The sequence below is a fragment of the Schistocerca cancellata genome, chromosome 2 (assembly GCF_023864275.1).
Source record: "Schistocerca cancellata isolate TAMUIC-IGC-003103 chromosome 2, iqSchCanc2.1, whole genome shotgun sequence".
In the NCBI taxonomy this organism is placed as follows: domain Eukaryota; kingdom Metazoa; phylum Arthropoda; class Insecta; order Orthoptera; family Acrididae; genus Schistocerca; species Schistocerca cancellata.
Window position 1 is genome coordinate 824,533,949 of NC_064627.1, and position 25,714 is coordinate 824,559,662.

Consider the following 25,714-nt stretch of genomic DNA (forward strand, 5'->3'; position numbering starts at 1 on the left):
CGTTTGATGTTGGCAATCGTTAAGTTTGGCAAACAGCTGACTGGTGCGTAATTTGTGAAAATGGCAAACAGGGTTTTGAAACTTGGTATTGCGTGCCGCCGATTATTTTCGATCACTTCAGCGCAGAATTTGAGGTAATACTAAATTGAAATCATCAAGGTAATCAGTAAAGCGCACTGTGATACGGACGTACGTTGTCATCTTTATGCTTGATCAATTGCTAGTAAATATTATGTTATATATACAGGTTGCTGACAGACATTGGCACAAGAACATTCTCAAACCGCCTATTTAAGTATGGTGGGGATAAATTGTTTCTCACCTACATACAACCAAGGAGAACAATGTTCATACAGACTCAGGAAACGCCGAATCCAAATTGTCTGAAATTTTTACCGGGTGTGGAGGTAAGTGGCTAACCTTATAAATGTACTTCTAATAACAATCTAGAATGGTTCAAAATTTTTCTCTGGCTTCTGTATAAAGCCTATGACTGGACAGACTTTTCGGAATTACAGATTTAAGCGAGAACGATAGTTTATCGTTAAATACTTTAGCATTTAAAATCTCAAAACCATAGGTCACTATTGGGCGAAAGTGTGGTATTTTAGCCCCCTTACCCCCCAAATCGTGGTTGTGGTGACAGGCTTTTCTACAATGTAATCCAAGATGTTTTAGTTTGGAAGGTGATAATTTCTTGAGAGTTTTCTGAACTAATAAATGTGAATGCCGAGAAAAGTTTCGTAGTGGACCCATCTTCCGTATTTTGTAATTTATTTGTTAGAGCTTGATAGTGCCATACTCCCCCCTTCCCCTCCACACTGCCCTATACCCAACCTAAGTCAACTCCACACCACCCCCATGTGACTGGTTACGGTAACAAATTTATCTATGTTGTAGACCAAGGTCCATATTGTAGTGTTTTCATTTATCTTTGTTTTCAGTGTTGCCACTCTCCTTAGTTCACATTGGACAGCCTTCTGTTGAGCTGACTGACTGATTAGCACCTCTCTCTCTTGGACCAAGGGGTTTGTCATATGCAAAGACACGGAAAAATGTGTCCATTAATGTTAAAATGATTTACAAAAATTAGGCAAGTAGATGACATAGTGGTGCACTGTGTCACAGGTTACCTTCACAAGACAGCTCAGTGTGACACTGATGTAACTTGTTGCTATTATGACGGAATGTAAATCATGTTATGGTGATTTCCACTTATTGTAAAAGTTAAAATGACTAAGCCGGCTTGTATGGCAAGTGCATTGTGAACATCTTTGAACCAAGTTCCTACAATCATAGCTCGTAATGTGCAAAAACTGACATTGTCACTGTGCCACAACAAGGTTTCAGTTCGGATGTGTTAGAGCTCAGGACAGTTGTCATTGCAATACTGAGCCCTAACTGCAGTTCGTTTGATTTTCACTGACACAGCAGACAACAACATGTTTAATTGAATTGAATAGAATGAAATTGTATTGCCGTTTAGCTATTACAGCAATTGACAAGGTCAAGTTATATATATACAAGTTATACAGCATATATACAAGGGATTGAAGATCAATGTGTCACTATTGGTTTTCCATAAAATACAATATTTAAAATCAAATAATATGAAAAACATTGCATCATAAATTACTCAGTTAAAGAAATTTTGCTGTACTCTCCAAACTGGTACCACTATGATATTTTACAGTCATAAAATTCCTGAAGTGAGTACCAAGGATTTGCAGCTAACCAACTGAATAATTTGTCTTTAAATAAATCAAATGGAGCTTCTACCCATTCTAGTGGCAGTTTGTTAAACATCTTCATACCTACCACTTCGTAGCTGTTCAGTGACTTGGATAATATGTCGTAAGGTATGTCAAGATGGCTACTATTTCTGGTTCTATGAGAGTATACATCTCTTCTACACTGCTCTTTATATGCAGTGGGGCAGTGTAAACATACATGTTTATAACAGGTAATATTTTTAAGTTTATAAGCAGTGGTTTGCAGTGGGCCAGTTTATCACTGTTTGTGATAATTCTAATTACTTTCTTCTGAAGTACCAAAATGTCCTGAAGGTGTTAGCTATTGCCCCATATTAAAAACCGTAAGATATAATGCTTTGAAAAAAAGCAAAGTAGGCTGATCTTACATAGGCCGCAGGTACATGGTTTTTTAAATTCCTTAACAAATACACCACTCTAGACAGCCTTGCACTAATGTATTAAATATGTGGCTTCCAATTCAATTTACTATCTATAACAATACCTAAGGACTTAACACTATCCATGAAGTCTGCCACTGGCAGATCTCTTAAACTAAGTACAATCTTTTGAGTTTTACTCTCATTAAGCAGGAACCCATTAACTCGAAACCAGACTGATGCTTGTGATATTGTGTCATTTGCCGCAGTTTGGAGCAGATCCATGTCTGAGCTGATATTGAAAAAAGTGGTATCATGTGCATAAAGAATGGAGTGAGTATTTAGGTAAGATGGTAGATCGTTTGTCATTATGATAAATAGCAGAGGTCCTAATACTGAGCCTTGTGGCACACCTCACTTAACTTCAGTTACTTTAGATAAAATAGGTGTCCGAATATTTTGCGATAGCTAGGTGGGCAATTTTTGCCTCCTTTCTTGTAAATGGGCACTACCCTGTATAATTTCAATACATCTGGGAATACTCCTTCAATTAGACATCTGTTTATACCTACATTTAGTAAGAGGATATACTATGGGCCCAGTTATCTTTTCTAACATCTGACAAGAAATACCATATATGTCTTCACTATTAGAGGGCCTAAAATTATTTACAATAGTTAATACAACATCTGGTGTGACCTCTATTAAAAGGAATTTATCTTTCAGGGTGTAGTCTACATTATGATATTTAATGAGATCAGCTACACTTTCTTGTGGCCTCCCAATGCTTTCCCTAATTTGGTTAACAGATATTATACAGTAGTTATTAAATTCATCTGCTGAAATTTCTACCTCAGCTTTCTGCTTGCGTTTGGCCACTGAATTTATTATAGTCCATGCTTTTTTGCATTTATTTTTTGATGACTCAATGCTGCCTAGGTTATGTTTGTTGTTTTTTGGCCTCATTTAAAGCATACTTATGTTCCTTTTGTGCTCTTGAGTACCTTTGTTTAGCCATTTCAGTTTTCTGAAGTCTGTAAGAATCCCTATACAACAACAACAACCTCATTTTCATATTGGCTAGTTGAGCGGTATACCATGGATTCTTATCCCTTTGTCTATTACCGTTACTTTTAGGGTTAATTTTACATTTGTCTTGAGGGCAATTGGTCTCGAATATATTTAAGAAAGAATGAAAAAATCTATCGAACAATGTATTGGCGGAGCCCTGGACATTATTGTTAAACATATGTGACCAGTCATAATTACTGAGTGAGACCCTGAAATTAGACAGTTTTTCTTGCGTTATTGGTCTTGTAATGACTATTTTAGGCTCTTTAAACTCCTTATAGTCCATATTAGGCCTATCTGTACCTATTTTTACCCAAACTGAGTCATGGTCCGAGAAATCGAAGACAGCTACATCCGAAGACAGTAACTCTCTATTGACATTTGTAAGTATGTTGTCGAGATAAGCGGACTGTCTTGTGGGTTTTGCAGTTTGTAAAAATGAAGTTGAATTGTCGTAACTGGTTTTTAAATTCATTTATGGTGTGCACATCTTTGTTTACATCAAATGTGGCATTGATGTCACCACCAATCACTATACTATATTTGTTCCACTGAGGAATAAGAAAGAAATTAGTAAAGTCTCAAGTTTTTCTAAAGATATTAGTGGACTTCTGTCTGGTAATCTATAAAGAGATACAATAGCAATTTTTAAATGATCCAGTTATACACCTGTGGCTTCAAAATGTATCTCACTGCACAGAAATCCTAGATCTAGTTCATTTCTACAATTTATTAATTCTTTCTTAATGTTTAATTCACAGGCGCAACCCATTACCCCTGGCAGCTCTGTACTGACATGATGGTGTTAACATCGATTTTAAACATATAATTTTAATTAGATTAGAATTTTACTGTTATTCATTATTGCTTGAATTCCAATAAAAACTATGACATGATGAGATATTTCCAACTTACGCAAATGATGCATTTCATTTCGCAGAACTTCTTACTGGCTGTTGTTTGTACTTTTTAGGTTTTGGGGCCAGGTCAGACTAGGGACTTCCCTAATGGGCAGTCAGCTCACTGTTCACCACTTGGACGCTTGTTGTTTCGCATTGAAGGAGTTAAGTCAGTGTTCTATGGGCCAGATTTCATCACAGTTACCAAGGTACTTTCACAGTTTTTTGGTATATTTTATTAATATGTGTATATACATACATGTTTAATCTTATTGATGGAGACTTTCTAAACCTCTAATTTACATAAGATGAAGAAATTGGAGATAGTCATGGTTCTCAGTCAGATTTAATTTCTCAAACTCTCCCACGAATCACTGAAAGAGTTGGGTTTTGTGATTCGTTATCTTGGATGTTTGCAGAATAAGGGATATATATATATATATATATATATATATATGGTTATAATAGAAGGAAACATTCCACGAAGGAAAAATATACCTAAAAACAAAGATGATGTGACTTACCAAATGAAAGTGCTGGCAGGTCGACAGACACACAAACGAACACAAACATACACACAAAATTCAAGCTTTCGCAACAAACTGTTGCCTCATCAGGAAAGAGGGAAGGAGAGGGAAAGACGAAAGGATGTGGGTTTTAAGGGAGAGGGTAAGGAGTCATTCCAGTCCCGGGAGCGGAAAGACTTACCTTAGGGGGAAAAAAGGACGGGTATACACTCGCGCACACACACACATATCCATCCACACATATACAGACACCTGTATATGTGTGGATGGATATGTGTGTGTGTGTGCGAGTGTATACCCGTCCTTTTTTCCCCCTAAGGTAAGTCTTTCCGCTCCCGGGACTGGAATGACTCCTTACCCTCTCCCTTAAAACCCACATCCTTTCGTCTTTCCCTCTCCTTCCCTCTTTCCTGATGAGGCAACAGTTTGTTGCGAAAGCTTGAATTTTGTGTGTATGTTTGTGTTCCTTTGTGTGTCTGTCGACCTGCCAGCACTTTCATTTGGTAAGTCACATCATCTTTGTTTTTAGGTATATATATATATATATTATATATATATATGAATATAATAGAGGGAAACATTCCACGTGGGAAAAATATATTTAAAAAGAAAGATGATGAGACTTACCAAACAAAAGCGCTGGCAGGTCGATAGACCTGTGTCTATCGACCTGCCAGCGCTTTTGTTATATATATATATATATATATATATATATGCTTTTGTTTAGTAAGTCTCATCATCTTTGTGTGTGTGTATATATATATATATATATATATATATATATATATATATATACAAAGATGATGAGACTTACTAAACAAAAGCACTGGCAGGTCGATAGACACACAAACATACACACAAAATTCTAGCTTTCGCAACCAACGGCTGCTTCATCAGGAAAGAGGGAAGGAGAGGGAAAGATGAAAGAATGTGGGTTTTAAGGGAGAGGGTAAGGAGTCATTCCAATCCCGGGAGCGGAAAGACTTACCTTAGGGGGGGAAAAAGGATGGGTACACACTCGCGCACACACACACACATATCCATCCACACATATACAGACACAAGCAGACATATTAAAAGGCCTTTTAATATGTCTGCTTGTGTCTGTATATGTGTGGATGGATATGTGTGTGTGTGCGTGCGAGTGTGTACCCGTCCTTTTTTCTCCCTAAGGTAAGTCTTTCCGCTCCCGGGATTGGAATGACTCCTTACCCTCTCCCTTAAAACCCACATTCTTTCATCTTTCCCTCTCCTTCCCTCTTTCCTGATGAAGCAGCCGTTGGTTGCGAAAGCTAGAATTTTGTGTGTATGTTTGTGTTTGTTTGTGTGTCTATCGACCTGCCAGCGCTTTTGTTTGGTAAGTCTCATCATCTTTGTTTTTAGATATATTTTTCCTACATAGAAATTGTATGTCAGTGTTATAGCCCATAGTAATGCTAGACACAGGATTTTTTTTTTTTTTTTTTTTTTTTTTTTTTTTTTTTTTTTTTTTTTTTTTTTTTTTTTTAATTGCAAAGCCTGTGAAAGCTGTTTTCTTATTCCATTGAGCCTATAATGAGGACAATTCTTTTCAGCATATAAAGAGCGGGTCCATTCTAGATAACTTCTCATACATAAATATGTAGGGCTACTGGCTGTTATAAAGATTCAATTGCTTCTAGTAATTAAAACTAATTTGTATTGCCCTCAACAAGAAAAGAAAATTGACCTTTGAAATTTGTTTGTTATGACAACTTCATGTAACTTTGATTACTGCTGAAGAGGCTGTTCATCACTGCAATATCAATATTATCTGGGCTAGTGACAGTTATATACTGCTGATTTTATTTTTTAAACTATAATTGAGTAAACTCTCCCTAAATTTCAACCACGGTTAACAGTTAGTGATATAACAGTATTACTATTTAAAATACTCTTTGTGTATTTACATATAAATATATGTCCCCTTATGACAGAATAACATGAAAGATCCCCCTTCCTTTTCTACGATCATCCTCATTTTTCCATGATTATTAGTTGTTATTCAGTTATGTTCTTTATTGCTTTTTACAGCTCTCCCCCCTTTTTTACCTTTTTTTCCTTCTAGCACTTTATTAGTTTCATTTATCTTCCTCTCATCCATCTGTGGACTGATGCTGGTAGAGTGCTTACCAATGTACTGTCTGTGAAAGCGTAAAATGTCTGGTACTTCCCACTTCATCTTTGTCTCCTCTCATACTCACATCATCTCATTCAGGGGTATCAGTGACCTGCTTAACTTTCCTTTCTAACCTATCCTTTTCTACTTTTCTACCCAGAGATGGAACTAAAGGTTTTGTAAGCTAGAACGGTTTCTTTTACTTACGTGTGTCTCTCTCAGCAGGACTAAGAATTTTGCCGTCTGAAGGTAATTACTGCCAAACCATCTCTTCCTTAATTTTATCATTCTCTCAAGTTAATTTTCATTTTGATGCAAATACTGTTTTTGGCCAAAGCTACGTGATGGACCGCCGCCCCCCTCCCCCCTCACATGATGGACTGACCCCTTCCCCGAAATCGGGGATGTTGTGATGATGTAACTGGTCTGTAGCACAGCCTGAAGTCTAGATTAGGTTGGAAGATGGCAGTTCATGAGTAGGTGAAGCCAACAAATGTGGAAGCAGAAAATGTGGTTGTGATAACACATTGACAGGTAGTGAAGCCTAATGTTTACATCCACACCATATTGAAGAATGGAAGTGTGGTCCAATACGTAGCTTTTAACCTGTTTTTTAGTCTTACTGAACAGTTTTGACCATTATGTGACAGGTGTACATAAGTCACTGAATATGTTTGATTATTTTTGTATGAGTTTTTCTCCTATCAGTGATCTTACTGTAACTGTATTGTGGTTATTGCTTAACAGACAGCGAAGATAAACACTGATGTGAGAATTCAGAGACCAAGAAATATGACTGTTCACGTGCAGTAACATATTCTACAGTCCTTTCAAGCTGTTATTTCTTGTATGATGTACTATTTTAAAATAAGTGACATAACAGATTACTTCCTGAAAAAGAATGTTAATTGTGCATCCACTATTTCTATGAGAAAGACATTTTGAGAATCATGAATTGAAATGTTATGTTGATATATACATCTTCTTAAATTTGAGAAGTGAGGTTACATTGCATTGCACTATTACACGTTAACTGCATCTCACAGACAGGCAGTAAATAACTAAATGGAACTTGTGTGCAGGTTGATGATGATTCAGTGGAGTGGAAAATACTGAAGCCAGAAATCTTTGCAACTATAATGGATTTCTTTGCTAGTGGACTGCCTATCATCACAGATGAGCAAGGTCCAGCAGATACACGTAAGCTCATTAACTGATTATTGATGTACAGAAATCTTTTATTATGTGTTAACAAGATGGTGGTAACTAGTGTAAGTTGTGTAAACTCCAACAAAAGTTCATCTCTAACTGATAAAAAAAATCCAAAGTGCAACAAAACAGTTAAGATTGGCATTATCTGTGTGATATGTAGCAGTGTTTTCTTTTTTTGTTGTGAAAAAATGGATTCTTCAGTGAAGGAAAATTCAAAACTACTGGCATACTGGACGTGCATCATCTGCTGCAGTGAAAATGTGACAAAGAGTGAATGTGAAGACAGTGGCTGAAAGTGTGAGCTGTCACTAATGTGTAAGGAGCTACATGATGAAGCTTAGTGCCTCAGTACACAAACTGATCATGTACAGAAAGGTGTGATTAGCTTATGAGACATAATCACCATGTGGTTTAATTTGAATTTTAATGTGAAAAATGAGATTAATAGTTTTAGAAATATTACTCGTAACAGTTTTGAAATGTACCAGACTACTAAAACTATTGCTCTGTATGAGGATCAAATATCTATTTTCTGTTTTAAGATTGACAAATTATTGAGGCAGAATTCCAGGAGAGAGTCAATGTGTATCAAAATATACACTAAAAAAAAAAAGAAAGAAAGAAAGAAAGAAAGATAGTGTTTCAAATGCTGCAAACAGAAATTTCTGTATTACCTAAACATATAGTAATGTGGAACGACAAATACAAAAAGCTGCAACAGTCCAAAGTGTGTACTATGTGCCAGGAAAATCTAATAAATTCTTCCTTATATTCAGTGGAAATAATAAACAGTACCAGTGCTAATCTCAAAAGCAGCGCCAATAAGGTAACAAAATCAGGTAACCAGCAGAGGGAAAAAAGAAAATAGGGTGTCTTCAGTAATTCTTTCAAACATACTGAGTTTCAGAATTGAAGTATGATGCCCCATTTCTTAAAGAAGATACACAACTACTTTTCACTTCTTCTGAAAGCCATAACAGTGTACAACTGTAGAGTTTCAAAATACTAAAAAAATAACAAAAGTTTATTGTATGTGCTTACAGTGACAGTCATGGGATTGCTGCTCAGATTAGTGAAACAGTGGCTGGAAAAGCAATAAAATTTGTTAAACCTGGTGCTCCCTTGTCTGAAATAGGGAAACACTACCGAAATCAGTTATTTAACTCACAATGACTTTGATGTGTTATGTGGAGGAGCAATTGATACATTGAGAAATGAGACTGCATTAGCCACTGATGAATTAGTGTTTAGGGCACCTGATTTGTACAAATATTCTGTTAATGACCATTCCACACTGGTAAGACCTGCCTCTGTGATCGTGATGGAACAGAGATACATACTGCAAAAATATTTTCCACAAAAAGATTAGAAGTTATTGATCTCTGTGGTAGAGGACTATCACTTAAATTGGCAAGAAAAGCAGCTTGTGACGGGGAAAAAAATATGTTATCAAGAAATGTGAGACACTGTATAAAACATACAGGAACAAAAAAAATGGCTTCACTACCATATCGTCTCCAGTCACCAATGCAGCTATGGTCTCTTAGATACATAGCAGTAGCCGCCAAATACCTACACAGATGATTTTTTGTAAGTGCTGTAATAAAAATGCCTGTAGGAAATTTAAATAGTAATTTAAAAATTGGTACTGGTAATAGTCAGATAAATGACAGCAACAAAATTCTTTCCATTAGCCATAAAAATATTCAGTCAGAGTTTCAGATGTAGAGAGTTTGCTAAAGACTAAACACCATTTTTCAGTGGTCTGTGCCTCACAGAGCACTGGCTAAAGATTGACCATATTCTCTCTCTTTAGATATCAGGCTACATACTAGCAAATCATTCCTGTAGAAACATAAAGAGGATGTACTATAATTTTAATGAAAGAAGGGCGGAAAGATAAAGCTATTAATATGTTCCAGCATCTCAGTGCAGAAAGGGGCTTTAAGCTATTACTCATTGAAGTTCGTGATTAAAGTGTAATTGTTACATGTGTGTATCGCTCCTCAAATGAAAATTTTGACTCACTCCAAAATAAACTCTTAAATCTCCTAAATGGGTTTCATCTAGATAAGAAATCAATAGTGTTCTGTGGTAACTTCAATATCCACTTTCTCTGAACCAGGAGGAAGAAAGAGCTAGTGCTGAACCTTACAGACGCTTTCAGCTTAAAAGTTGTTATCCTCTCAAGCTACATGCTACCCACTCAGAACTGTAAAAGAACCGTGACAGTATACCACAGGGATTAGTGGAGCAAGGTCTTTTTTATTAAAGTGCAGAACAACAGCTCAAACATTTATTAACTAAACACAAGCAGTTTATCAATAAAAACTTTGAGAAAGAAAATTTACTTGCCCTGAGATACAGCAAAACACTATACGTCAGTACAGTAATACATTCAGTAGTACTGATAGCTACATAAACGGAGTTAGCTTGTGCAGGTTACAAGTCGTCAATACTTTTGTTCACTGCTAGTTACTCTGGTAATCATACAAATAAACAGCTTAAGCCTTGGTCAAAACAGAAGGTTACAGTTCTTATCCAACTTACCTGCACTTGTGGCTGTTAACTTCCTTCCAGCCCTGCCCCAGGTACGGATTTTATAACCCAGTCCCAACTCAGTCAAATTCCTCAGAATACCTTAACAAATCTGCAAACCATAACCCACAAAATAATTATTTTATACGGGAGAGCATGCCTTAAAATCAAACTCGGCCAGATCAAGACTCACTATTAAACATATCACTAAAATATATCTAAAAACAAAGATGATGAGACTTACCAAACAAAAGCGCTGGCAGGTCGATAGACACACAAACATACACACAAAATTCTAGCTTTCGCAACCAACGGCTGCTTCGTCAGGAAAGAGGGAAGGAGAGGGAAAGACGAAAGGATGTGGGTTTTAAGGGAGAGGGTAAGGAGTCATTCCAATCCCGGGAGCGGAAAGACTTACCTTAGGGGGAAAAAAGGACGGGTATACACTCGCGCACACACACGCACATATCCATCCACACATATACAGACACAAGCAGACATATTAAAAGGCCTTTCAGCCACAGAGTCATCTCTTCTAAAGTAGAAACACACAGACACACACACACACACACACACACACACACACACACACACACACACACACACACACACACACACCACAAGCTGGTTTTTGAGGCCAGACTTGTGAAAGAGAACTTAAGAAATCAAAGTAAAAATTTAAATATCCTTCAGCATATGATAAAAGACAAAAAGAGAAGTTTCATGGCCAGTCAGTGAAGACCTCACTTTCAAAACTTCCACTACAAATAGTGCAATATACTTGTACAATATTGTAATGACTCTAAAGACTCTTTAGTCTGTCACATAAGGTAACAATTATTTCACCATTCTCATTGTTCTGTAGAACACGAATGTCATTCTTATTAAGCCACTGCTTCTATTCAGTAACAGAATCTGTAGAACATGTGTGCACTATAGGTTGGGAAAAATTTTATTCCAAAAGCTAGAAATTTTTTGTTTCCTTTTTGTGTGCCCCTGTCTATGACTCAATGCTTCTAGTCGTCAGTGAGTGGTCTCCCTACTCCTAAAGTATTTAAGTACTTGAAATGAATTGTGCATACTACTTAACCTGTCAGTTAAGAGTTCCCTGTTAGTGTTCCACAGTACTTTATTTGTGTGTTGGATGCATTTTTATGATCCATAAAGCATTTTTGATCATGACTGTGGGATATGTCAAAATTTTATATGTATTTAGTTATGTACCAACATTTATAATAAACATCCACAGTTGACTTCCACAGAAGATGATGATGATGTGTTATATGACAAAAAATTCATAAGCATTAACAACCAGACAATAATTATGATGACATCTTGGGTTGTCGGGTGTTCTGCCGGATATCAGCGTCGTACTTGCACGATATTTCGGTCACGTAGCTCGAGACCTTCATCAGGTGCAACCTGAGACTGCTCCTCGAGTGGACCTGGTCCAGTATTTATGCCTATGGCCTTCCCCGTCCACCAACGGCTGCAGGCGCTTCCTCTGTGGTCCGCGCCCATTCCCTGCGACCTGTTGGAGCATTGCTGCTCCATTTTCCATCTGCTGCGGTTTTAGGTGTTCCCTCTGCGGGTTTAGTGGGCGCGGACCACAGAGGGAACACCTAAAACCGCAGCAGACGGAAAACGGAGCAGCAATGCTCCAACAGGTCGCAGGGAATGGGCGCGGACCACAGAGGAAGCGCCTGCAGCCGTTGGTGGACGGGGAAGGCCATAGGCATAAATACTGGATCAGGTCCACTCGAGGAGCAGTCTCAGGTCGCACCTGATGAAGGTCTCGAGCTATGTGACAGAAATATCGTGCAAGTACGACGCTGATATCCGGCAGAACACCCGACAACACAAGATGTCATTAGATCGCCGGGAAAGCCTGAAGAGTTACAATAATTATGATAGTACAGAATAACAAATATGATGATAAAGTGAACAAACTGGGCTAGTCCTTAAATGACAATGGTCACATATACTCAGTAGTTTAACAACAGTTCAGAAACATAAGCTGTGCATGATATCAGATAACTGGTAAACTCTTGTTTATAAACTCATCAATTGAATGGAAAGGTTGAGTTAACAAAAACTGTTTCAGTTTAGATGTATTCATACTGTAAGGAACTTAATGATTTATGTTTTATTAGGTAGCAATGTCAGTCATAACACTTTCCACAGACAGATTGTTGTCAACCATTCACACTGAGACAGGTTGTGTAGTGGCAAGACACTGGATTCATGTAAGGGACAGTGATTCAAAGCCTTGACCAGACATCCAGTTCAAGTTAGTTCTTTGTGGTGTCCCAAACCACTGAGGGTGAGTACTGGAATGGGCCTTTGGAAGGGCAGACCTAATTTTCTTCCTCATTCATTCAGACGGTGTTCAGGAAAGATAGATTAGGCAGAATTGGTGGTGGAGTGTTTCTGTCTGTCAGTAGTGGTTTATCTTGTAGTGAAGTCGAATTAGATACTCCGTGCGAATTGGTATGGGTGGAGGTTATACTTAACAGCCGAACTAAGTTAATAATTGGCTCCTTCTACAGACCCCCAGACTCCAATGATATAGTTGCTGAACAGTTCAGAGAAAATTTGAGTCTCGTAACAAATAAATACCCCACTCATACGGTTATAGTTGGTGGGGACTTCAACTTTCCCTTAATATATTGGCAAAAATACTTGTTCAAAACCGGTGATAGGCAGAAAACATCTTCCGAGATTGTCCTAAATGCTTTCTCCGAAAATTATTTCGAGCAGTTAGTCCACGAACCCACGCGAATTTTAAATGGTTGCGAAAACACACTTGACCTCTTAGCCACAAACAATCCAGAGCTGATAGAGAGCATCATGACTGATACAGGGATTAGTGATCACAAGGTCGTTGTAGCTAGGCTCAATACCGTTTCTTCCAAATCCACCAGAAACAAATGCAAAATAATTTTATTTAAAAAAGCGGATAAAGTGTCACTAGAAGCCTTCCTAAGAGACAATCTCCATTCCTTCCGAACTGACTATGCAAATGTAGACGAGATGTGGCTCAAATTCAAAGATATAGTAGCAACAGCAATTGAGAGATTCATACCTCATAAATTGTTAAGAGATGGAACTGATCTCCCATGGTACACAAAACAGGTCCAAATGCTGTTGTAGAGGCAACGGAATAAACATGTGAAGTTCAGAAGAACACGAAATCCCGAAGATTGGCTAAAATTTACAGATGTGCGAAATTTGGCACGGACTTCAATGCGAGATGCCTTTAATAGGTTCCACAACGAAACATTGTCTCGAAATTTGGTAGAAAATCCGAAGAAATTCTGGTCGTATGTAAAGTACACAAGCGGCAAGACGCAGTCAATACCTTCGCTGCGCAGTGCCGATGGTACTGTTACCGACGACTGTGCCGCTAAAGCGGAGTTATTGAATGCAGTTTTCCGAAATTCCTTCACCAGGGAAGACGAATGGAATATTCCAGAATTTGAATTTGAAACACGAACAGCTGCTAGCATGAGTTTCTTAGAAGTAGATACCTTAGGGGTTTTGAAGCAACTCAAATCGCTTGATACGGGCAAGTCTTCAGGTCCAGATTGTATACTGATTAGGTTCCTTTCAGATTATGCTGATACAATAGCTCCCTACTTAGCAATCATATACAACCGCTCGCTCACCGATAGATCTGTACCTACAGATTGGAAAATTGTGCAGGTCGCACCAGTGTTTAAGAAGGGTAGTAGGAGTAATCCATCGAACTACAGACCTATATCATTGACGTTGGTTTGCAGTAGGGTTTTGGAGCATATACTGTATTCAAACATTATGAATCACCTCTAAGGGAACGATCTATTGATACGTAATGAGCATGGTTTCAGAAAACATCGTTCTTGTGCAAAGCAGCTAGCTCTTTATTCGCATGAAGTAATGGCTGCTATCGACAGGGGATCTCAAGTTGTTTCCGTGTTTTTAGATTTCTGGAAAGCTGTTGACACCGTTCCTTACAAGCGACTTCTAATCAAGCTGGGGTATCGTCTCAGTTGTGCGACTGGATTCGTGATTTCCTCTCGGGAAGGTCGCAGTTCATGGTAATAGATGGCAAGTCATCATCGAATACAACTGAAGTGATATCAGGTGTTCCCCAGGGAAGCGTCCTGGGACCTCTGCTGTTTGTGATCTATATAAATGACCTGGGTGACAAACTGAGCAGTTCTATTAGGTTGTATGCAGATAATGCTGTAATTTACCGACTAGTAAGGTCATCCGAAGACCAGTATCAGTTGCAAAGCGATTTAGAAAAGATTGCTGTATGGTGTGGCAGATGGCAGTTGACGCTAAATAACGAAAAGTGTGAGGTGATCCACATGAGTTCCAAAAGAAATCCGTTGGAATTCAATTACTCGATAAATAGTACAATTCTCAAGGCTGTCAATTCAACTAAGTACCTGGGTGTTAAAATTACGAACAATTTCAGTTGGAAAGACCACATAGATAATATTGTGGGGAAGGCGAGCCAAAGGTTGCGTTCCATTGGCAGGACACTTAAAAGATGCAACAAGGCCACTAAAGAGACAGCTTACACTACACTCGTTTGTCCTCTGTTAGAATATTGCTGAGTGGTGTGGGATCCTTACCAGGTGGGATTGACGGATGACATCGAAAGGGTGCAAAAAAGGGTAGCTCGTTTTGTATTATCACGTAATAGGGGAGAGAGTGTGGCAGATATGATACGCGAATTGGGATGGAAGTCATTACAGCAAAGACATTTTTCGTCGCGGCGAGATCTATTTACGAAATTTCAGTCACCAACTTTCTCTTCCGAATGCGAAAATATTTTGTTGAGCCCAACCTACATAGGTAGGAATGATCATTAAAATAAAATAAGAGAAATCAAAGCTCGAACGTAATAGGGGAGAGAGTGTGGCAGATATGATACGCGAATTGGGATGGAAGTCATTACAGCAGACATTTTTCATCGCGGCGAGATCTATTTACGAAATTTCAGTCACCAACTTTCTCTTCCGAATGCGAAAGTATTTTGTTGAGCCCCACCTACATAGGTAGGAATGATCATCAAAATAAAATAAGAGAAATCAAAGCTCGAACAGAAAGGTTTAGGTATTCGTTTTTCCCACGCGCTGTTCGGGAGTGGAATGTAGAGAGATAGTATGATTGTGGTTCGATGAACCCTCTGCCAAGCACTTAAATGTGAATTGCAGAGTAGTCATGTAGATGTAGATGTAGATGTAGATTCTTCTTCAGAGATAGCATGTGCCATGTATCTAAATTTCCTCCTTGTCAACTGAATGTTAAAACCTAGCCTTTCTGCCAACCAGTTCATGATGTTGTGGTTTTTGACTGGTATCATGCTCTGTAGCTCTTGACTAGAGTGATTAGCACGAAGAATACAGCTATCTTCTGCAAGAATAACTGATAGACTCATTTGAATGTCATTAATAAAAATTATAAAGAGGAGGTATCAAGTCCTGAGGCATGTCCTGCCCGACAGTTTGATTTATGGAAGTTTGGACTGGGGGAAAGGTAGGGAAGGAAATTGGCCATGTCCTTTGAAAGGGATTGTCTTTGCATTTGCATGGAGTGACACAGGGCAATCATGGAACATAAATATAAAAAACTGGGTAGGGATTTGAACTGCCGTTTTACACAGTATGTGTTTAGTGTCTTACCACTACATCACTTTGTGTATTTCACATTTTTTTTCTTTTTTTTTTTTCAATTCACTGTAGAAAGTTCAGAATCATTGGCTCAGTATATTAAATCACTTGTACTGTTCATTTTCTCTGCTGCAGCTACAATGGTGAATGCCTTTTTCTCATGCACTATTTAATTCAGTTTTAAACATTGGTTGTATACATCTCATATTGAATTAGTGTTTCAGTTTTTGGATTGTAATTCAGTAATTTTTTTCTCCTTTTCAGAGATATCTGATGATGATGACGAGACAGTTCAGATGATTAAAGAACTGTTGGATACAAGAATTCGCCCTACTGTGCAGGAAGATGGTGGAGATATTGTTTTTATGGTGAGAAAAATTAGCTTCAGTTCTGCCTGGATGGTGTAAGAGGAACATTTGATAATCTAGACTTTTTACTACTATTAGTTTTTGTTAATTGGTAAACTCATTCAATGGTTATATTAACTAGGTCACGCTCTGGATCATTGATTCGGACTAGAACATGTTAATAATCAGGCTAACTTCAGAGTGAAGATGTGGAAGACATTGATCTGGGTGCCATCTACATTGATATCTATACTCTGCAAACCACCTGAGGTGTGTGGAAGAGGGTACATCCAATTGTATCAGGTGTTAGGGTTTCCTACTGTTCCATTCATGTATGGGGAGTGGGAAGAATGACAATTTGAAAGCCTCTGTGCATGCAATGATTATTGTAATCTTGTCCTCACGGTCCCTGTGTGAGTGATACATAGGTGGTTGTAGTATATCCCTAGAGTAATCATTTAAAGCTGGTTCTTGAATCTTTGCTAATAGTCTTCCCCAGGACAGTTTACATCTGTCTTCAAGAGCCTGCCAGTTCAGTTCCTTCAGTATCTCTGTAACACTCTCCCGTGGATTATACAAACCTGTGACCACTCGGGCTACCTTTCTCTGTATATGTTCAAAATCCACTGTTAGACCTATCTGGTACAGGTCCCACACATTTGAACAATATTCTAGGATTGGTTGCACGAGTGATTTTGAAGCAATCTCTTTTGTGTAGGTTGATTACACTTCCCAGTATTCTACCAATAAACCATAGTCTGCCACCTGCTATACCCAAGACTGAACCTATATGATCATTCCATTTTATATCCCCACAAATTGTTACATCCAGGTATTTGTAAGAGTTGGCTGATTTTATAGTCATAGGCTACTACATTTTTTTCATTTTTCATTTTGTGAAGTGCAAAATTTTACATTTATGAATATTTAGACCAAATTGCGAATCTCTGTACCACTTTGAAATCTTATCAAGATCTGACTGAATGCTTATGTGGCTTCTTTCAGATGGTACTTCACTGTAGATACCTGAATCATTTGCAAAAAGCCTGATTTTACTATTAATGTTTTCTGCAAGGTCATTAATATACAACAGGAACAGCAAGGGTCCCAACACACTTTCTTGGGGCAAATCCAAAGTTACTTCTACATCTTACGATGACTCTCCATCCAAGATAACATGTTGTGTCCTCCCTACCATAAAGTCCTCAACCCAGTTACAGATTTCACTTGATACCCTATATGATAGTACTTTTGAAAATAAACACAGGTGCTTTTCGAAAATCAAGAAACACTGCATCTACGTGGTTGCCTTTATCCAAAGCATTCAGTATGTCATGTGATAAGTGAGTTGGGTTTCACATAATAAGTGAGTTCGAAATCCATGCTAGTTGGCATTGAAGAGGTCGTTCTGTTCAAGGTACCTCATTATGTTCGAGCTCAGAATACGTTTTAAGATTCTACAACAAATTGATGTCAGGATATTGGATGGGTGTGACCTGTGCCTTTTCCCAAGAACTGGGCATGGTGTTTTGTTCTAGGGACTTGTGATAGATTATAGTTAGAAGAAGGGCTAACCCAACCACAAATTCAGTATAGAACCTGACAGGAATTCCATTTGGGACTGGAGCTTTGTTCAGTTTTAACGATTTCAGCGGCTTCTCAACACCACTGACACTAACACTTATTTCATTCATCTTTTCAGCACTATGAGGCTTAAATTGCGGCAGTTCTCCTGGGTTTTCCTTTGTAAAGGAACATTCAGAAATGGAGTTAACATTTCAGCTTTTGCTTTGCTACCCCCAGTTTCATTTCCTTTCTCATTTGCTAGGGTCTGTACACTAAATTTGGCCTTTAGAGACAACAAGAATTTTGTTCGATTTTGTGAAATGTCATTTGACAATTATTCTGTTATGGTAGATGTTCAAGGCTTCGAACATTGTTCTCGACAGTCAAACACATTTCATTCTGCATCTCTCTATCTGTAACCCTACTCTTTGTTTTGCAGCTATTATGCAGTAATCTCATTTGATTTGTTTTGTGTGGCTTTAGAAGTATGTTCAAATTATTTGATTCTAGTGATATGATTGTGGAACAATGTACTAGTTGGCCTTTGAGAGGAGAGAAAAAAAGAAAACTGTGTTTTCACTATTTGTAGCTTTTTGTCCACTGTAAGATAGGCAGAATTCATGAAGCTGTGAGGAATGATGGAAGAGGCTTTCAAGACAGTGTCAAATAAGTGGAAGCAAAATGTTCTATTCAGCCATGAACTGTAAACCTCTGCACAAGGACATAGAGTTGTGTAGCATCAAATTACTAACTGTTAGTGCTCAACCTCACACGTTTGAACATTATCTGCTGATGGGCAGCAATGAAACTGCTGTAGTGTGCTTTTGTACCTGTGTCAACTTCATTGTGAGTACCAGGTCCTACAATTTACTAACGATTTATCTTATGTATCTGATGATATGAATATCACTGATGTAAATAGTGATCGTTTGCCATAAGATAAAACTCCTGTACAAAGAAGCAGAGCAGAAAATTGATACTATTGTATTCCGGTTGTTGTGGCAGATACTGCCAATTATTTCTGATCTCATCCCTTACCAGAATAAAAGATTTATATCCTGCCAGTTAACAAATAACCTATAGATTTTCAAGGACTAAGATCTCTTTTTAAGGCACTCAGTAAGATTGTCTGTTACACACGGGGATGGGAGACCAGTTAATATATTTCTGTACAGAGAGCAAAATACCTTTCACTTAACAGTGATTTCATTGGTAGTCTGTGAGTACTGCAGCTGCTCATATTGTATAGAAGTATTAGTTTGAAAAATCTCATTGGACTTGCTACATCAATATTTGTTTCAGTGGGAATCAATCCTACAAAATAAATGTCAGACATCAGTCATTATTGACAAATGATTGAAATATGATGAAGCTGTATTGTAATAGCAATATGTTGTAATGATGAAGTGCAGATATATTTAATTCACTTAAACAAATATTTGTTTCCCTGTAGGCCTATGTACTATCTGGAGATGCATTTCCTAATACAGCTAATATTAATAAAGCCCTCTGTAGCATGGCTGATGCATAGAGTATTTGTATCTCATGTGCAAGCATCAGGTACTATGTTTCGTGCTCTTTAAGAATCTAGTTAAGTTTCATTTATTTTGTTGCAGGGATTTGAGGATGGAATTGTGAAGCTGAAGATGCAAGGATCATGCACTGGTTGTCCGAGTTCCTCTGTTACTTTGCGAAATGGTGTTCAGAATATGTTACAGTTCTACATACCAGAGGTGAGTTTATACACCCAGCATATATGAATGCAAGCTTAAAAGCCATGAACTGAAAACTACTAACAATTCGCTATAATTTTTTGCTGCTACTTTCAATTCCTTCTGTTCCGCCTCTGCCCCCCCCCCCCCTCCCTTTTCAAAAGATTTAGTTGCTTAGGACAGGAATTATACTGAATGTGTTTCAGTTGTTAAGTATGCATTCTGAATCACATACTGATATTTGCCATTTATCACTTGAAGCCTTCATACTGCACCATTTGATTTAGTGTTTGACTGTTGATTGTGGAACGGTTTCCTCCCTTTCAGTGTTCACTCTGTACAGGTCTTTTGTGCATACCTTTCGCTTTGTTGTGGATTCTGTTTCTAGCGAGCCATTCAGTACGTGAACTTAATCATTACTGGACATTTGGAAATGCTGTTGGTTCCTCCGTTCACTGCATCTCTGTGTTCTGAGTGATATCCAACTTCTGCTGAATAGTATAGTAAATAAACAGCATAGAAATTTACAAGATTAATTATGTTCACAAAACGGGCAACCAATTAATCTTCAGCCAAGAAAAGTTAATCAAATATGGTGTTGTATCTATTGTTTTCAAAGCAGCCATCTTATATGAAACATTTCTGCCATAATCCATTCCACTTTATTACATTTCCCACTAATATGTATGAATGACTGACTGCCGTGTCATCTCCAGTCAGCGGCATTGTCTGTGTGCAATATAGAGGGACGTTGGATCAACACATTTCTCTCTGAGCCATTGTCAGTTTAGCAGATCTTACTGCTGCTGCTTCTCATTCAAGTAGCTCCTCAGATGCCAACACAATGCAGCATGGACCCCATTCCAGTCCTTCCACTAAGAAAGTAGCTCCTCAGATGCCAACACAATGCAGCATGGACCCCATTCCAGTCCTTCCACTAAGAAAAAAATCTGTGGCAGTACTGAGAATGAAACACACATCCTCCACATAGCTGTGTGTGTGTGTGTGTGTGTGTGTGTGTGTGTGTGTGTGCACTGAAAGAGAAACTATAACTCCCACAACAGTCATATCAAATGGTGCTGCTTGAAGGCTTCAAGTGATACTGACAAGTGACAGTGTCTGATGGCAAGTGCATAATATTTAAGTGGGGATCTCCACCAGAGGGCACACCTGCTGTGCTTTTGGCTTGCACTGTCTGTGAAGCTACGATGCACAGTATCTACTTGGAAGCCACAGTATCTCAGACTTTTTATTGATACTGCAGTTTGATGGGGAATCTGAATCACAGTCTGATAAAAGACAACTGAAGCTCTAGATAGTGATGCGAGTCAAAAATAACCTATTGCACTTGAACTTCGTTCTGATACATTACATCCATAATATCGCCTTTCTTGACATTTTTGCGCAACAAATGATATCAAAAAGTCATGAATTCAGTGATATCTTCAATGCAGTGCATTGATTAAACTGCTTTTTTTGTACTATGCAAGTATATGGACAAAAACCACCAAATACCACACTTCAGCTATTCAGGCATGTAAATCAGTTTGACACTTGTTTGGTTAGGTAGGCCACTCATCTGACTGTCACCATAAACTTCGCGCCAGAAAATAGTGAAAATAATATTGAGTAAATATTGATATAAAAATTTTTGTTGGTTTGTCGTTTCCATAACTTAATGTGCTGGCTGAGAGAAGCGAACAGAGCAGATGCCATCTTCACTCAACTGTTTGTACATCTTGGCGGTTTTTGTTTTTGAACCTCCACACTAGAAAAATATGCAGTTCAACTGATGAACCACATTAAAGATTTCACCAGAATACTTAACTTTTGTTCGAATTTGTTGGGAACTGTGATGTTGGAAGCTAGAACTTCTTCTTCTATTCCAAATTAAAACAACTTGAAGATGGGTTCATTATTGTGGGAAATGAATCTTCGATATGAGGCCAGTAAGGTTTTGATGAAAAATATGAAGAGATAAATATAATAAACAGAGATGAAGGAACATTGAGGTACACTAGATCATATCTCCAAATTAGACTGAACTTTTATGGGCACAGATGTGTGCGACTTTGTGTTCACAGTCCTAGGGCCTAGATTCTTGTTTCAACCCTAGGATGATGATCTACAGCATCCTGTTAATGATGAGGTGGCAGAGAACCTATTACTTATGTATACTTGGAGTGTCAGGTCTCTGCATTGTAAATATTCAGAAGGGATGCAACTGCCTTTAGGATTTAGCTGAAAGCAACTTTGCATCCAACCAAAAAATATGGACTTTGTCAAATGTATGGCATTGTGCTAAAGAAGGTTTGGCTTCCATGTAGTTGTTTTTACACTATTATGAAGTATTGACCCAGATCAGCAGTGTAATACTGTAGAAAAAAAAACTTCAGAGTTATGACATTGCTTTATTTTGAAAAATTTTCAACAGCGTTTCTTTGTGTACTTGTTTGTCCTTTAATTGGTAATATTTAATAAGTTTAAATTTTTTTCCAGTTATGGAAATGAATGTGATGTCAGCAGTTGTAATTGATTGTTATGTTTTTATTTTCAACATTGCAAAACAATAAAAATAAGGGAAAATAAAAAATACTTGAAGAAAAAAATCATCAGCAAATAATGCCAAAGTTGGCAGAAAAAGTAGTACCTAATTTGGTGAAAAAAGTAACACCGAGATTGGCATAAAAATTATTGCACTGTAAATAACTGAAATTTGCCATAAATAGCTCAGAAATTTGTCACAGTTTCACTTTTTCTGTAGCTCATTATAATTTTACACTGAGTTCATTACTACTGTCTTATCCTTATTCAGTGTACACTTATCTATGATACAATGATATGTGATAAATCCAACGATCTTTATATTGTTTGTACTGCAAATTGTTCTGTACAGTTCTATCTAAAAAAAAATGAACCATCAAAATAACATTTCACACTTTAACACCCATGGCTACTTGTGCAATAGCTCTGCACATGCAACAGTGCTTATATTTTGATTTGTTTGGAAAACATAGCACTAATACTGTGCACAGTAGTTTTTGTTGCTAATAATATAGCAGTATATTTTCAATAAATATGTTCATGACTGACGTGAGTATAAAGAAGCTGACAAACTATTTATGATTTCTGTTCCATGTGTACAGGAAACAACTTTTTGAATATAGATATTTTTACTTCATATTTTTTACATTTTTTTAGTTCTTTTACATGTATGTAATAATGAGATTGAATAATTATGTCTGTAAAAGTCAGGGATGGATGGGATTTTGTGACTTAAATGTTACAAATTGTTCAAGACATGATCTTAAATAGGTTTGAGGTTAGGAAAATGTCTAGCTCCTCCTTTGACTTCATTTTCTTTTTTCACTTCTTATGTTTAGTATAACATAAAATTTGTGAAAAAATGATAAAACCTTACAATATTTCTAGGTTCTTGGTGTTGAGCAGGTGGAAGATGAGATTGAGATAATGACAAAGAAAGAATTTGAAGAATTCGAAAAGAAGATTGGTGCTAAAGAAACAGAAAATAAGAATTAGGAAAGGAGTTTTTACTAGTTATTTATTTTTTTGTAAATAAGTTTACGTGTCACTGTACATAAAAGTATCTATAGCAACTGTGTCATGTATTCACTAACATGACATTTTGTATTGTTGAGTGATACATTTTCAAACTGAAATTTGCTTATATGATTTAAAGATGTGTAGAAAAAAACAAAAATAACTAGATTTTTTTAATCTCTCTGTGCATGTAAGTTATTATTACTTCCTCCTTAATGGAAATCCATTTTGTAAATTACAACTGCATCCAATCTCGTACTGTTTATTATGTATGCTGTTAATCATTTCACCACGTATTCTGCAGCGGGTTTCTTTTGAAGCTATTTAATATTCTAATCACTATAATGAGGCCCGTGCCTGTTACTTGCGATTGGGTTCCTTGTCACTATATCCTGCCAGATAGTTATAAAGCATTGGTGCATCCAGAAATTACAGGAATAGGTCAGCAGTAATATTGCATTTTGTCATACATCAGTAATATTACTTTTTGTCATTCTAGTGAATGTCTGGATACATTAAATCTGGCATTTTCTCTTATGCAAAGAGAATACAAACAAAGAAAAAATAATGATTTTTATTTCTTTTCTTAATTAAATAAGATTAATATCATGTTATGGTTTGTGATAGCAATTTTCATTTCTTAAATGTCTACACCCTGGATTAGTCTGTAAACTGTACACACTGTACATTATGCAATTAAGTAAGATGTACCAAATGGAAAAGGCTTAAATGAAGAGACAAATATCTGTCTTCACTGGTTTCTGTGTTTTTTGAATAATACATGGTTTGGACATTTACATTGCCTATGTGTGGAACCTAAATAAGACTGATAGCTTTTCTTTTTAGTAATGTATAAAGTATTTGTTCTGTATGATAAATATTTGTAAATATACTACATGAAATCTACATCTATGTAATTTTTAAAATCTGAGATACAAATGCTGAAAAAGTTTTTGAAAAGATTCAGAATATGTTAAGCAGGAAATTTAGTTGATAGATGGCTGATGCTACATGTACAGTGGAATCTTGGTAGTATCTTTACCATATTTTTCTGCATAATATATCCATTTTTGAAAGTTCCAATCCCAGTTGCATTTAATGCATTTAACACAACTCGTTTATATTTTCTCTCTTCCCACTTAGCGCTTTGAAATTTGGCGGTATTTCTCAGTGCCGGCAAATGTGCACATCATAAGCTGTGGTAGAAATGACCAGTTTGACTTTGACACACTGAAATACGGTATAGTACACTACTGTACAGTAGTCTGTATAGGTTGGCAGTAGCTCTGATGACTTGCAACCTATCGACAATTGCAGGAGCAATGTTGTAGCAGCCAAACAAAGGATAAACCACATGTAACTCAGTCACTGATCTTTCTTTGCTTGGTTGTTGTTGTTGTTGTTGTTGTGTGTGTGTGTGTGTGTGTGTGTGTGTGTGTGTGTGTGTGTGTGTGTGTGTGTCAAAAAGTGTACTGCTATGTCATGGATAAGAAGGTAGTGAAGCAGTTCAGTAATGAAGAAAAGTGGAATATTGTACAGGAAGTGGACAAAAATCCACACATTAACCTTGTTGAAAATGCATGAAAACTGAACATTCCTCCATCGCCAGTAAACATGATAGAGAACAAGCAAAAAGTAATTGAAGCTGTGTGTCTGAAAGGAGGAAACAGCAAAAGAACGTGTGTGATGGTTAGTTTCCAGAACTGGAAAGTGTCCTACTGACATTGTTTAAGCAAGCTTATGTAGCAAACATTACTGTTAATGGTGTTGTGGTTTGTTGCTGCAGATACATATTCGGCACAAAAGTTGGGACTCGAAAATTTCAAAGCATCCAATGGTTGGCTCAAAAGTTTTAAGAGCCAACACAGTTTAGTGTGTAAATGTGTTCCAGGTGAGGCTGGAAACGTGATATTGAAACTGTTGAGTCATTGAAACATACTCTTCCATCTATCATTGAGGGGTAGTCTCAATGATATTTTTAATGCTGATGAAACGGGCCTATTTTTTCCACCTGCCTGACAAAACCCTCGAGTTCAGAGGAGAAAAGTGACAGCAGAACATTCAGTTATGTTGCAATGAAAGTGAAACAGAAAAGTTGATGCCACCAGTACTTGTTAAGGCAAAAAGTTCATGATGTTCGAAAAATGTGCTGATATTCCTATGCAGATATACATCTAATACAAAAGCATGTGTAACGGGAAGTATATTTGAAGAATATTTGCGTGCTTGGGATACGATGTTGGGTGTCGGAAACCGGAAAATCATCCTCATTATTGCCCATTGTGCAGCACATCGTCAGGACATGTCATATATTCGTAATATAAATCAATGTTTTTTCCTGTAAATT

At 37.3% G+C, this 25,714-nt stretch overlaps 1 protein-coding gene across 1 annotated transcript; it reads left to right on the plus strand.

Annotated features, from left to right (window-relative positions):
- On the plus strand, positions 1-24,273 carry LOC126162710 (NFU1 iron-sulfur cluster scaffold homolog, mitochondrial-like). Its single transcript, XM_049919368.1, has 7 exons — positions 1-134; positions 248-407; positions 4,176-4,310; positions 7,848-7,965; positions 16,446-16,549; positions 19,711-19,827; positions 23,239-24,273. The coding sequence occupies exons 1-7, from the start codon at positions 61-63 to the stop codon at positions 23,344-23,346; spliced, it is 816 nt and encodes a 271-aa protein (XP_049775325.1). The 5' UTR covers positions 1-60; the 3' UTR covers positions 23,347-24,273.
- The last annotated feature ends 1,441 nt before the right edge of the window (positions 24,274-25,714 follow it).